At 35.6% G+C, this 16,341-nt stretch overlaps 1 protein-coding gene across 2 annotated transcripts in view; it reads left to right on the plus strand.

Moving 5' to 3' along the window:
- NAV3 (neuron navigator 3) overlaps window positions 1-16,341 on the plus strand; it is a 378,120-nt gene that overhangs the window by 308,259 nt on the left and 53,520 nt on the right. For both annotated transcript variants that reach the window (XM_068970243.1, XM_068970244.1), the window contains exon 23: window positions 8,219-8,302. In XM_068970243.1, coding sequence (XP_068826344.1) covers window positions 8,219-8,302 — 84 coding nt within the window. The remainder of the gene's footprint in view (window positions 1-8,218; window positions 8,303-16,341) is intronic.

The following is a 16,341-nucleotide window of genomic DNA, read 5'->3' on the forward strand; positions in this document are numbered from 1 at the left end:
AAAGTGAGCAGGTGTGGGCCCATTGTGCATGATTTCAATAAGAGAGAGTTTTCTTCCACAGTGTATAAGTTAGTTTCCTCACAAGGAGCTCACTTTAGCACTGTATTTGAATGGATTTTATCTTTTTTTAACTTCGAGAGAAGTTTGTCTGCAACAAGGAAGGCTCAGTAACCGACCCTATGCCCTGGATAGTAAAGATACAAATGTCTTGAATGATTACTCAGTTTTATTTTCTTTTGTAAATGTCTCTTGCATGGACTTGTATACTTTGTTATTGGATTAATAAATTACTGCTATACATAATGGAATTTGGGCTTTTACAGAGTGATATATATACCATCTCCCTTTAAAAAGTAATACAGTTGAGCCTTGAACAACACAGGTTTGAACTGTGCAGGTCCACTTATGCATAAATATTTATAACTCCTCACGTAAGTGGATTCACACATTAATTATCTGTATATAAATGGACCCACATAGTTCAAATCCATGTTGTTCAGAGCTCAACCATACACCATCCATGGTTGGTTGACCTCTTGAATGTGTAATTCAAATGCAGAGGGCCAACTATGATACATGAGCATTCACGGACTTTGGTCCTGAAACTAATCTCCCATGGATACCAAGTGACAAATGTACATGTATATTGTATTAAAAAAGAAAAACAAAAAATAAAATAAGCATGTATAAACCATTTAATAAAACATTAAATAAAGCATTAAATTAAAGCATTAAAAATTTTAATAAAAAATTAAAAAGCATTTAATAAAAACAAAATATATTTGTTTTTCCCTCTGAGGCTCCCAGTTCCATTTGTGGTTATTGATTTCTTGTGTGTCCTTTAAACATTGTTCTTCTTTATACTCATGAATACGTATATATATAGTACACACTTGCAAAGGCTTACACGCACATACACATACACACACACACACACACACACACATCCCGACGGAAGGAACCAAGTTCTAACATAGGAGGACGGTCCTGGAGAACAGCTCAGCACCACTGTTGCAAAAGGTAACAAACATTTTAAAAACATGTGAGACTTTGGCTACCTACCACGTCTCTCAAGTCATGCGTGCCGCACTGTGTTCATTGATTTGTTTTCATGACTATGGAGTATGTGTCCTCAGCTGGGAATTGATATGACCTTCACAGCATGAATATAGCTTCTTACAGTTAAAAAAAAAAAGTGTTCTTTTATGCCTAAAGCAGAGATATACAAAGAGAATATAAACAGGTATCCAGCATATCTGTGAAAATAAAATGGTCATGGAAGAAGGGGGCAATTAGGGGAAAAAAATCCATATTGTCTCCCTAAGGGGCAATAAAGAAAAATAAAAGTAAGAAACACAAAATTAGAGAAAGTGGTGCCAAATACATAAATTTGTTTAAAAAGGGCTAGTCTTTGAAATGGAGAAGGAAATGGCAACCCACTCCCGTATTCTTGCCTGGAGAATCCCAGGGACAGAGGAGCCTGTTGGGCTGCCGTCTGTGGGGTCGCACAGAGTTGGACACAACTGATGTGACTTAGCAGCAGTAGCAGCAGTCTTTGAAAAATTATCCAAACGTCTCCAGCCTTTCCTGTCCATGTCTGTGTTATCAGTAGTAGTATATTTTACACATGGGTGGGAGCTTAATCCTATTTTGTATGTCATTCTAGTTTTATGTCATAATACATTTTAGAAATATTCTTAAATCACCTCAGACCCACACAAAACCCCACACATAGAACCTTTATTTTGTTTAATAGTGAAAAAATTGGAAATAATAGAAATGTTTTAATAGGTCAATGGATAAACAACTTCTGATAAATACATACATACCATGGACAATAGCTTTTAATACACACAGCAACTTGGATGGATCTCAAGTGCATTAAGCTGAGTGAAAAAAGTCTGAGTTTTAAAGTCACATGCTGTATAATTCCATTTATTCAACATTCTCGAATGACAAAATTGTATAGATTGCCAGGGTCTAGGAATGGTGGTCGCCTCTTTCCTGAGAGGTGGGAATAAAACTAGAGGGAGCTTGGTGGTGATGAAGGGTGGTTCTTTACATGTGTGCGTGCACATATGTGTACCAGAAATGACATTACACTATGATTAGATAAAACATAGCCATTGAGGCAAGCTGGACAAAGGGGTACAGGAGTCCTTTCTGTACTCTCCTTGAAACTTCTTGTGAATCTACAATTATTTCAAGTTAAAAGATCAAACACCTAAAGATCTATCACAATTTTTAAAAGAGATGTCTAGTTTTTAATTTCTTACACATTTCTATCTTCTTTCACCATTTAGTGCCTTTTTTATTTGGTGGTAATAGGCATTGTTAAAGTTTTTCACCATCAGATAAAGGTATTGCTGAAACTGTCAGAAGATAAAAGTCAGGAGATTCAGGTAATGAAGATACACATTATCTTCTACTGTTTTACAAAACAGTTTATCAAAATTCACTTTAACTCTATTGCAGTAGTGAAGAACTTGTGTAAGTGGATGAGTTCATCAATATTTATAAAATAATTTTAATGCCAATCCTATTTTAAACATTTAATAGTTTCATAATTACTAAGGGTGGAGTCTTGTATATTTATGTCCCTTTGTATTTTTAAGGATATAGTCTCCTTTACACATTCAGAAATTTGAATTATTTATAAGGTACAAACTGTCCTGAACTCATTATCTTTAGCATCTAGTTTAAAATGTCACTTTAGATTCAGTGCACCTTTATGAATCATCAAAGGATTTACTTGAGAAAACACTTGGTTTTTCCTCAGTTCTAGGAAATGCTGCATTTGAATTTCATTCAGAGTGTTCTTTACTTCATTACCTCTGAGTTAGCATCTGTTGATGCACGTAATATATATGCATACATTTTAATATACTTTTATAAAAATTAATTATAAGACTGAAAATAGTTTCTGTAGAATTGCTTCAATATAAGTTGAAAAATGTTTACTCTTATACATTTCCTATTTGGAGTTAGAGATCTGTCTTTTATTATTTTATTCAAACCACAAGTAAACTTTACTTTTTGGTTAAATGAGATCAGTATAATGGCCATTTTTGTATAGAAGTCTAATAGCCATGATTTATAAATATAAATTGCAATGTTTGGTTCTATAGAAAATATCATTAACTTATTATTTATTTAGTAGTCATTTTAAGATCTATTCAGTTTACTTAATATATGAATAATTCTGTCAGGACTTAAATGTTTTTCCTAAATTTGAGGTATTTTTTTTTTTTGTAATTGGTGTATCAGATGTTTGGAACTGGCATTATTGTATTTATATGGAGTCTGCACAGCAATCTGTGTTTTAATATTTAAATTGGAAACATCTGCTTCTCTACTAAAATGTTTTTCCCCTTTGTTAAAAGAGGCACTGGTTAGTCAGAAATATATTTGGCTATCTCATCTCATTTATCTGACAGAGTATAACCGACGTTCAGTGGAAGGTACACTGAGCCTACCCAGCAGTTTGTGCAGGTCTCTGAGCAGAGCTGAGAAAGCCCTGGGAAACCTCTTTGGACATGTGTCCATTAGGTTGTCTGTAGGAAGGAGAGGAGCAATGTGGGCCAGCACTGTTGCCTGGCTTTCTTTGAACGAGTACCCACCATTGAACAGCAGCCCCACAGTCCACGGCCCCCAGGAACGAATGGTCATATCAGACAGACAGCCAGTTACCCCTGACCTCTCGCCCACAGCTGCTTAAAGCCAAGCCAGGTGGGATGCACTTATTTGTGTCTTAACGTATTTTCTTACAAATGTCAGCCCTTAGATAATCTGGAAATGGGCATGAAGGCTAGTTATTACTACTAGCTTTCAAAGATATTGCTGAATGAATGTGCAACCAAAGAAAATATTTTGTCTTTCAGCATACAAGTCATTTAACCAAATTTCTCAGGTTTTATTTTTGCTTAGGATTGTGCCCTATTTCTTTGCTCTATTTAATATTTTTAAATAATCAGGCAGTTACTTTTGTTTTTCTGCATCTCGCTTAAGAAAAAATATTTTGCACATAATTAACAATGACAAACACTGAAGGGATAATTATATATATTTATATTTATCTATATATATGAAATCTTTATAATGTTTCAGTCATGTATATAAAATACCTAGCTGCCTATCTATCTATCCCCATACACATATGTGTAAAGAGTATTTTTTATTTTATTGGTGGGATGTTGTTGAATTCTGAGTGAACAAATGCAATTGCCGGCATCTTTAACTATGGTATTCCATCTTATTGTTTAGTACCACAATTCTTTACATGTGTATTCAGCTTATGTTATGTGATTCCAAAACTAAAGACAGTATGTATTAAAAATTTATCCCTTAACTAATATTCAGTCTTGTCTATTTTATTTCCTTGACAGACTTTACCTATTTCCTTCCCACAAGCAGGGAATATTCATTAATCAGTTAGTTCAATTCAGTCACTCAGTCGTGTCCAACGCTTTGCAACCCCATGGACTGCAGCACGCCAGGCTTCCCTGTCCATCACCAACTCCTGGAGATTGCTTAAACTCATGTCCATGGAGTCAATGATGCTATCTAACCATCTCATCCTCTGTCATCCCCTTCTCCTCCTGCCTTCAGTCTTTCCCAGCATCAAGGTCTTTTCTATGAGTCAGTTCTTCGCATCAGGTGGCCAAAATATTGGAGCTTCAGCTTCAGCACCAGTCCTTCCAATGAATATTCAGGACTGATTTCGTTTACGATTGAAAGGTTTGATCTCCTTACAGTCCAAGGGACTCTTAAGAGTCTACTCCAGCACCACAGTTCAAAAGCATCAATTCTTTGACACTCAGCCTTCTTTATTGTCCAACTCTCCCATCCATACATGTCTACTGGAGAAACCATAGCTTTTACTATACAGACCTTTGTTGGCAAAGTAATGTCTCTGCTTTTTATTATACTGCCTAAGTTGGTCATAGCTTTTCCTCCAAGGAGCAAGCGTCTTTTAATTTCATGGCTGCAGTCACCATCTGCAGTGATTTTGGAGCCCCAAAAAATAAAGTCTGTCACATATCTATGTGCCCTTAATACACTAATGCAATTTTACTCTGACTTGAAAATTATGCAACTTCTAAGGGAAAACTCAGAACCTGTAAACTGTGATTAACAGTCCCCCTAAAAATCCACAGTTTTTTTAAAGTCATCATTTTATAAAGTTTTTCAGATAAGATATATTTTCCTATAGTTTAATCTGATCTTACATTCTCTTTTCTCTCCAATAAGGTGACAAAGATTATCACTGGTAGAAATTCCTTCCTTTATTTACTTATTGTACTGCCTTTCTATTAATCTAATTGGTAAGAAATTTAACCTTGTATTATATTCAAAGTAACAAAGCTATTGTGATAAATTAAGCCAAGGAGACATAACTTAAAGCAGCACTTCATAAACATACTTTTAACCTACTTTTCATTGAGAACAATATGACTCAAATGAAAATACTCTTTTGTAGCCAATTTTATGTTCTTATAAATTAATTAATTTATATTAATTATATAATAATAAAGAGCAATGTTCTAAAGATTAAAAATTGGCATTCTAATGGTGAACATTTTATCTTTACTGACAACTACTACATATAAGCAATATATTGCTCAGATGGTAAAATGAACTAATTTTCTATAAAATGGCACATTCAAGGACTCATAGTCCAACAGCTAAACCTTACAGTTATTTGAGAGGCTTGAAACTTTTAGATGTTATATAGAATCTTGCATTTCTTTTGGTGAATATTAACAAAGCTTTTCTATTTTAAAGGAAAGCAAGCAATTTTATCATTAGGATTTAATAACCCACTGTATCTTCATAGCAGAATTATTTTTAACAGTTTAAACTGGAATCAGCTCTAATGGTCACCATAGACAAATAAATTTTAAATCAGATATAGCAGTGCTTTACAGTACATTCTAACTCCTGCTAACACACCACATGTGTGAATCTGAAAACACAATGTTAAGCAAAAGAAAACCGACACCAAAAAAATCATGCCACGTGATTCCACTTGGAAAGTTTAAAAATAGGCCAAGCTAAAACATAGTCTTTAGGGATTCAGGTTCAGGTGGCCAAACTCTATAAAACAGAGTCAAGAACATAAGTATCACACAAGTCACAGTAGTGGTTATCTTTGCGGAAGGCAGAAAGGACAGAGATGAAACAGGGACAAGGGAGGGTTTCCAGATCTTCAAATGTTCTGTTTCTTGACTTGGCTGCCAAGTGCATGAATGTTCACTGTGATAAACCTGTGGGCTGTACGTGATCATTTTTTTCACTTTTAGCATAGTGTGAAGGTTAAGTACAAGAGAAAGTGGAGCACAACCTTATGCCAATTTCTGAGGGTAATGAATCTGACGTAATGACTTTCCTTGTCATTGGAAACATTTTGAAGTATAAGATACTGTTCTTTAAAAAAAAAAAAAAAAAAGATCATGTATCCAAATAAACCTGCCAACAAACCTTGGAGTACCATTCTCAAGGTTGTGTGTATGTGTATGTTTGAAAGAGAGAGAAAAGAGGAGAGAGGGAGAAGAGGGTGGGAAAAGAATAGATGGGAGATTTTGGGGTTATTTTTCAAATTTCTTAAGTATAGTTGATTTACAGTGTTGTGCCAATCTCTGCTGTACAGCATAGTGACTCAGTTTGACATATGTAGACATTCTTTTTTATATATATTTTCCATTATGGTTTATTAAAGGATATTGAATAGTGTTCCATCTTCTATGCAGTAGGACCTCATTGTTTATCCACCTATATATAATAGTTTACATCTGCTAATTCCTCACTCCCAGTTCTTCCCTCCTCCCACCCCCTCACCTTGGCAACATGTGTTCTCTATGTCTGTGAGTCTGTTTCTGGTTTGTAGATATATGGAAAGAGAATAGAATTGTATGCATGGACTGAAGATTAATTGCATTTTCTACAAATTATTTTTCTATATATTACAGTGTCTGAAAAAGAAAGGCATCCCAGGATAGACTCAGAGCTAGGAACAAAGATGCTTTTGTATTAATATCATCCTGTTAATGGAAAGAACTTGTACATTCTAGCTGTTACCAATAAGGGAATAAATTTCTGGCTGTTATTCATAATGAAATAAACTTCTGGTGCCCTAACTCTTAGAACTCCTGTGACCCATTTGAAAATAGGTACCTCAGCCTTTCAGTTCTGGTAGGGTTACAAAGTGATTTATTTTAATTGCACCCTCTCACTCCTTTCTCTTTTACCTCTCATTTACTAAATTTCATAGTTTATTATAGGTGGAAGTTGTAAAATATTCTATACTTGAATCTTTTATGGGTGCAATAAAACTTGATCACATTGAGACAACATATCTGTGGTTCTACATTAAGCCACAGTGAGAGGCTGAAGCGTGTCTTCATGCTTAGTATTCGGCGGTTCAAGCCGTTGCATAATGGTGTGTCAGTAGAAACTCGCCTGTTTTAGAGCTGTAATAGGATTGTCAAATATCTCTTAATCGTAAGAGTTATGGTTATGCACTGCACTGTGTATAATTCTCTGAGATTTAAAAGAAAACCCCAGAGCCACAAAAACTTAAATAAAATATGACTGAGTATTATCTCTCACTGGCCCACCTACACTTCCTTAGTGGGAGGGAATAAAGTAAAAATAAAAGCGCTTTTTATTGAAAAGAGTTTGGAGGGAGAAGACAACTCTTTTCGATTGAATTCTTTGTAAGTAGGAAAAAAGGAAAGATAATGTTAGAGCTGTCAGCAGATGTCTGACACTTGGAGGAAGCATCATTTCAACAGAGGAGCTAACAGTATCTTCAAAGGTCATCGTGCAGGTATAAAACGTGAGGAACGTTCTTCCATTGACTATTGCAGTGAGTTCCTCTTGGGCTTTGAGTCTAAAAACTTGGCAACTCAGAACTTTCTGGCGGGTGTCAAATCCTCTATGATATGCAAGTTAGAAGGTGTTATTATTTGCAAAATATCATTCCCTTTCAACTCACATTACATGTCAGGACTGAAACGCTGATTTTTAAGCTGAAGTTTGGAAATAATAGATGAAGATTTGTGTTAAAGGAAAGTCAGCACTGAAAGCCAGCCATGATAGTCATAGTGCTTAAAGAATAAGAATACCTGAAATTGAGCACTTTGGTAAAGTGAGGGGTTTTCATCCATCCACATAAGGTTCTGACATTTAAGATATGTTCCTTTCATTTTGTTCACAGGCTCATCTCGTAGCAGCTTTTGAAAAGAGTTTAGGGAATATGACCGGCCGACTGCAAAGCCTAACCATGACAGCGGAACAGAAGGTATGCTCAGGAATTGCCACTGGGACTTGCAATAAGGCAGCAAGTTGCATAGATGTTTAAATAACACCTGAGATGCAGCTCCTTAGAAATAATACTGAAAGGGTCCATCCTAAGGTATTTTGGGACTATGACAACAGGATGCCTTTTCTTTTCAGATTTTAATTTGAAGACTTATGATTCAGATTAACCTATATTTGAGTGTGCGTGCACACACACACACACACACAAACACACACACACTCTCATATTCTTTCAAGGCAGTATATTATTTTCCTTCTGACAGGAACTATTGAAAAAATATCTAATGTTAAGAAACAAGAGATGAGTTACAATATTCTAGGAATAATTGTTAACGCTGTTGACAGGAATTGTACGCTGACAATTATTTTCCCAAATCATGGTCTATATTGTAGACCATATTGTGGTCTCAGATACTCATGAAAAAGGCCTAAAATGGAGTATAGGGCCTTTTTAAAGTAAGGAGCCTTAGGTTCCAGTATCCATGGGACAAGACATAGTCCTGTGTAATTGGGGAGTAACAAGGATGTGTTAGCATCTGGGGATGCTGTTTTTGAAGTAAAGCTAAGTTACAGCAAAAGCTTTAAAATAAACTTAAGGATTTTACAGATTGGGAGAAGGAGTACTTAAAAGAAAGAAACAGAGAAGTTGGTTCACAAAGGCAGAAATATCAAAAAGGTCCACACTAGACAGACACAGTCTGGACACTTTCCATATGATCACCAGTAACTTACCTCTGGTCATGAATTTGGTGGCCCTAATCTGAATTCTTGGATGAGTGTCTAAAAAGTCTCTAAAATTGTGTAGAAATAATTTAAAAAGTCACATATGTGTAAAATGTGAGCAGATGTCCATGGTTTTCCTCTAATTTTCAAAGAAATCCATAATCCTAAGTTTGGGATAATTTCATAATCAGTACCTATATCTTTCCATGAGGATGGCTTTAGTTCTAGAAAGTATGGTTTGGCTTTAAAGAATTAGCATGTGTTACTGAGTTTTGTCAGTTTACCACGTTTTTCTAAAGTTTAGAAAAGGTGAACAGTTCAGTTAAACCGAAAGAGAAAATCAAATATGCCTATAGATGCCTAGTATGAATATAAAACTATATTCTGCTTGCCCTTATCTCCTATTTCATAATCTATCCTGCCCATGAAAGAGAACATCCTCTATCCCTGTCAAGTCTATTCAGAAAGAGAAGATAACAAACTGCTTCAACCATAAATATAAATTTTATCTTAATCTTTTGGGAGGATACATATTTGCCATTTCACTAAATAATATAAGGACTCAGCAAACAGGATTACAAGGCCTTTTTGAGGGCAGCTTAGTGGTAACAATTATAAATATTAGAGTCCAGTAGCCTTGTTTCAATCTCGGTGAGGTCTGCCAAGAGCTGTAGAATCTACCTTTCCTAATTCTCAACTTTATAATTTTGAAAGCGGGTGTTATAATACCTACCTCATTAAATCAATATGAGGAATAAGGGAGATATTATAATGTATCACAGGCAGTGAATAATCAACAAATGTTACCTTTCTTGATATTTTTCTTCTTTCTTCCATTAAAAAAATGTAAGGTAAACCAAATGCATCGCTGGCTATGTGCCAGGCATATTGCTAGAAATCATGGATAATATTTAAGTGTCAGTATCTTTAAGAAGTCAAAATTGATATATTTGGCCTCTGCATATTTCCTTCAGCTCAGTTATATTTATAGGCAAAATTTCTCATGGAAATCAGAAGTATATACATGTATATTACTTTATAATGCCTATGATAAATTTCTAAATATTTTGCAATATATCTCTATACTACAAAGAACTATAGAATTGTTTTCATATTATCCTTGAAGTAATATTGCCAAAATTGTAAAGCTTTCTTAGAATAGATCATAATGTCTGCAATTGCCCTTGACATTTTTTAACTGAAAATGGAATGATTGCTCTTTTAATTGAAAGCTATATACCCACAAAGCAATGTTCATTTTATTAACATTGGGTTTTTTAACATTAGCGTTATACTTTGTTAACAATGTTTACTTTATTAATCTGGGATTTATAACTCGCTTTTTTTCCAAAAGTGATTTTAAGAATCTTATAAAATTTATTGGCTTATGATATAGCACAATTCAATGAGACAGAGTCTATTGAAAACCAGTAGAGGAATGTATGTAACAAGGTGCTTGAGCCTAGGTAATTACTGCCCCAAAGTAGTGATTTACTGAATTGAATTGATCTCAAAGAAGCTAAGGCACAAAGGGAGATTTCTTAGAATGTGTAGTTTTCATTTTCTGACCAGGAGAGCGTAATTTAGATTGAAGAGACACACTTACAGACACTGAATTCAAGGACAAATTTATTGTAAAGTTTCTTAAATTGAGGTCATGAAATAACAAAAGACAAAACCACTGTTCAAATAGGCATTTCTCTAAAAGCTGAGGGCATAACATTTAGTCATATTTCAGTAAAGCCATATCTTCAGGGAGCTGAGATAAAAGGGCATATTACTCTTTGGTGACCCAACAATCCTGAGGAAAAAAGAACAGATAATATAGAACAGAAGTTTTGACATTCTCTTCTAGAATTCCAAGGTTCCTTTGTCCATTTAGTCATTCACCAAATTTATGTTGAACTTCTATTGTGTATGAGATACTATTTTAGCTACTGAGAATTCAGCAGTGAGATACAAACACACATACACACACACATACTTACATCCTAGTTAATAAGTGGTTATAATATAAAATAGAGTTCAAATTCTAGTACATGATAGATTATGATAAAAATATAATTTCAACATGCATGATTTCAGATGAAGATAAGCACCACTGAAAAAATTTAAAGCTGAGAATCAGTATGCTGTACTGAGAAGCAAGGTGGAATGTTAACACATGAAGAGCTAAAAGCCAAGATGGTCACCTGTGCTTTGTTACCTAATTAACAAATGGATGGACTACACTAACACTCAAATCCAAGACTCTTGCTTCAGGAGGATTTTTAATAAACATATGGGATTAATATCCTGAATACTGTATCAAAATTTTAATTAGAAATAGCTCCCGTGAATAGTGTTCCAAGTTTCCTCCTTGTTTCCAAATGCCAAGTCACACTGATTCTCTTGCCAAATGTATGTGCCAAAACACTGCTTTTATATATGTGTAGCCTGGCTAAAAAAAGGAAAAGCCCATGTATGAATAACTCGGGAGGCAGAAAACAATGAGGTACACTTAGAAATATAACAGGATGATGCCCTGACTGTTTTCACAGAGAACCATTGCAATTTCATACTAGTTTGTTTAGCTTATAAGTAAATATTATGTATTTACTTATATTTTTATTTTTTTATTGAAGTGTAGTTGATTTACAATCTCTGATTATTTCAGGTGTAGAGCAAAGTGATTCAGTTATATATAGTCATATAATAAGTTACATCTTTTCTTTTCAATTCTTTTCCCTTGTAGGTCACTACAAAATATTGAGTATAGTTCCCTGTGCTATATATAGGCCCTAATTGATCATTTGTTTTATATAGGTAGTGTGTATATGTTAATCCCAAACTCCTGTTTTTTCCCCCACTGCTTTCACCTTTAGTAACCATAAGTATGTTTTCCATGTCTGTCGACCTAGTCACACTAGTTTTATAAATGAAGTGGCACACAGAGGACACATGTCAGGCTCTGGGTGGATGAAAAAAAAATCAGGTAAGATGAAGGATATAAGTCAGAGAGGAAGGAGCACCATGGGAGAGAAGAGCAAGGAGGGAAATGAAGGGAAAAGGGAAGGGAGTGTGTAGGGAAATGTGGAACCAAGGCCTGAAAGATATCTAAGGAATTTGGTCTTTGGAAACAAGGAGCCATTCAAAGGTTTTTGACACCAAACTAACAGGATAAAAGATAGTTAATGAAGGTAAAACTCTTAACTACCTTTCCCAGTAGTTTCACAGCATTTCCAGTAGTTGCCAAAAGATCAAGCTTTCTGGATCGTTCAGTGGGTAAAGAATGCACCTGCAATTGAGGAGACGCAGGTTCAAACACTGGGTTGGGAAGAGCCCCTGAGGAGGAAATGGCCACCCACTCCAGCATTCTTACCTGAAATATCCCATGGACAGAGGAGCCTGGCAGGTTGCAGTCCAAAGGATTGCAAAAGTGTCAGACAGGACTGAACACAAGACAAGATTCACATGTTTCGAAAGAGTAAGTCTATAAATAGGAGTGGAGGTCCCAGGTGGTGCTAGTGGTAAAAAAACCTGCCTGCCAGTGCAGGAGACATAAGAAATGAGGGTTCGATCCCTGGGTTGGGAAGATTCCCTGAAAAAGGGAATGGCAACTCACTCCAATCTTCGTGCCTGGAGAATCCCATGGACAGAAGAGCCTGGTGGGTTATAGTCCCTGGGGTCACAAAGAGTCGGACATGACTGAAACAACTTTGAATGCATGCATGCATGCATTCTACTTAATTACTAAGTAGAAATAATTAAGATAATTGTCAATAATGTTTGCCTGTACAATAATATTATTGCCGGGGTCCAGCCCCGGTGGATCCAGGGAATTCGAAGGTGGGGACAGCGTCGACGTTTTTGGAAAAACACATATTTAATCACAGATATAGAGAGATTAGAAATGGATAGTGTAGTAGGAAGATTAGTGGAGAAAAAGAGGCTGAATAACTTGGATTACGTGGAATAGCATCCATGCTCCAGATGGGAATTCAGCCAGAAAAACGGGAGCAAGAAAGAAGCGACATGGGGGAATCAGTCTTTCCGGAAACTGATCCATTTTCTTTATATTTAGGTTTGCTTATATACCTTTTGTTACACATAGGGATGAATACAGAGTCACGCAGGGGTCAGCAGTCCTGACCTTTATCAAAATCAGGTGCTTCACATAAATGTATAAAAAAAGGTACATCATCTTCTGGTCATGAGTGAGACCTGCTGACATTTTATGATACTTTCTTTCTGATAGCCAAAAAACTTATTTCTTCCAAGGGTGTTTTTTCTTAAACCAGGCACCACCCTCCAAATAATGTTACATTCCTATAGAGTAAGGGTGTAGTGAGTTACAATCAAGAAAGGAATTTATTTAACCCAAGGTTAACATGATTAATCTTAAAGGTTAATACTTATTTCTCCTACATGCTTAAAGGTTAATGCTTATTTCTCCTGTATGTTAGTTATATTCATTATAAGGGCAGGGAGCATGGAGATTTAGCAGCAAACATCAGCCCAACAAATGAAAATTCTTTCACCAATGCTCCCCTTAAGATCTATTTAGTCTTAAGATAGTGATAAAGTTACATTTTTACATAACAAGGACACAGTGATTTATAACAAAGCACAGTGATCTATTACAAAAGAGAAAATCCATTAACTCAAAAAGTCTAGTATTGCTGACCTTAAAAACTACTATATTTCCTTTTCTATAGTCCAAATACATTGATTAATATATTCCCAGGTGCCTAAGGATATGGAGACCTGGCGGCAATCATTGACTCCACGAGAAGAAAAAGCCCTATGCTAATTAAGACTCTCAAAATACTCCAAAACTCTCTGTGCTGTTTATGGTTAAGAGGTAGTAAACAATCATGTGGCAGGAGTATGGATAATCCTGTCACACAAGCTAGTCTGTTAGCAGAGAGGTTTGACCTGAGACATCCTTGTCCCACCCAGAGCAGGGAATTAGCAGCAATTATTGACACAACAAATAAAAAACCCTTCACCAATATAATTCCTAACCAACTCATTATACTAATAATTTCTAACTCCCCTAAAGAATTTGCCTTTAGTAAGTCTAAAACATCTCGTGCCTCTCAGGTTGGGAGGCTGTAAACAATCACATGTGGCCAGACGAACCTATACAGGCGGGCTAGATAACCTTCAGAGGAGTCCGTAAGCTGAAACACTCTTGTCACGCCCAGGAATTTTTATTGCCTTGGTGCTGCACGTTTACTCCTTCTCCGAGAGAAACGGTTATGGGGGAGAGCCCCCCGTAAAGTCAGAGGCTTAGGTGAGAGCATAAAACAGACTCTGGTTTTGGGGTTAGATGCTCGGGAACAGGGGGTTTCCTGAGGCTTGATCACGCCTTAGCGTATGCCAAGCCTCCTTCCTCATGACCTTTGCCATGGGCGGAGTTCCTCACGCTGGCCCCTGGCATATTATTTCTCTGTATTGCCTGATACCTACTGCTCAACAAACTGTAATGGTGACATAGTTTGATTAAGAATTTTACCTGGATTTCAGGTCCTTGTCCCTTGACTAGTCCTTTTCTACCAAGATTGTTTAAAAGAATTAAGATCTAATGCCCTGAAGCCTTGTGATGAAGCAGTATCTTTTCACTGCATCTAGAGTGGTACTAACAACGTACCAGCCTTGTCAGAATTGAAAAAAAAATGTCACTCAAATTATTATTCAGGATTTTATTTTCTTATGCTACAATAAAGGTCATCAAAATGGTAAGAATTCTGCAAATCTATATTAAATTTTTATACAGCTACTGCTGTTTTGCTGTCCTTGAAAATTTACTAAGGCTGTGTACTCACAAATCACTTCTTTATATCTAGTGCCAGAGCTGGTATTAAGGTGTGGTAGGTTAGTCTTTTTACAAGGTCAGAGCACAACAGAGAAATGTATTTTTGTCTGAGTGTTGGAGCTCAGATATTGATCTTTATGCTAAGTATGATGTCTAGGGTTTGCTTATTCTTACCTCTGTGAAACTGCTTTTTTGGATAGCTAGATGAATATACACTTAAATACTAAAACAGAAAATTCAAAAGCAACTCTCTGGAAGTAGTTAACATAAAAGCTAAAATTTTAGTTGAATTGGGTATTTTACATTAATTCCTCCTAGCTCATGTTAAAATATTTATATCTAGAAATGTTTTTTAAAAAATTTATCACTAGACTCAGAAAATTCATTCATTAGCCTTTTAGGGTGCAGCATAATTTGAATCCACAAGTTACTTATAGATTCAAGTTGCTACTGGGGTTTGATGAGTTCAGTTCACTTAGAACCAGGAATGGCCAGATTCATTTGGTAGAAAACCTCATGGTATTTCAAGACACACACACAAGGGAATGGCAAGTGGGACGTGTTCAAAGAACATGTCTGATAGCTAATATGTCCTCTAATAGCTCAATAATATGGAATTAATTGTGTCAATATGGGGAAGCAAAAGGCAGGTTTAATGGAAAAATTTTAATAACCTTGCCTAGAAGTTCTGGTTGGTTGATAAGATTTGTTGCCAAGCTGTGGGATTCTCAACAAGGCCTGTCCAGGAGAAATTTGGAAAGAAGTCAGATGTAGTTAGGAAATTAGGTTGGAAAAACACCAAGCAAGGCTAGTATTCTGACACAATATTTAATCATTTTATTTTGAAGCATTTAAAATCTGACCGTGATAACTTGTTTTGCCTCAGATATGTGTACAACACAGTTAGAAGAGATATTGACCCCATCTAACCTCTTTTACACAAGAAACTGTCATAGAATATTGAAATCTTACATGGCAAGTTTGTGTTTGAGGCATTATCTTGAAAGGCTCATTGTAGGTAAATAAAATTTTAGTTCAGTTTTCACATTTTAAAGTACCAGTTTTGATAAGTGGGACGTATAAACAAAATACTATCTGATCATCTTATTCCCAAGACCCTCTGCAGAGTTACTCTAGGCCCAAAACTGCTGAATTGGAGAAATAGACTTCAGATTCATCTCTTGATGGTGTATACGTTTTCTAGGTTCTTTCTGAAGGCTTAAAAGGGATCCTCAAAACTTAAATATCTTCTATTATGTCACCTTTAAAATGAAAAGAGTATGTTAATATATTTCAGATTATCAAAGAATTTTATAGTTGGATATCGCTGGAACTCACTTCTAATTATTTTTGTCATTCACTCTCTCCCTACCATGGCCAAAATAAATACAGATACCATAGTTGTACTTAGAGGCGATGTTGCAAGTTCCATGAATTATAGACATCTTAGAAAATATGTAGCTTAAACAATGTGAAAAATCAACTATAACCAAAAG

This window comes from Capricornis sumatraensis, chromosome 4 (assembly GCF_032405125.1).
Source record: "Capricornis sumatraensis isolate serow.1 chromosome 4, serow.2, whole genome shotgun sequence".
NCBI classification, from domain to species: domain Eukaryota; kingdom Metazoa; phylum Chordata; class Mammalia; order Artiodactyla; family Bovidae; genus Capricornis; species Capricornis sumatraensis.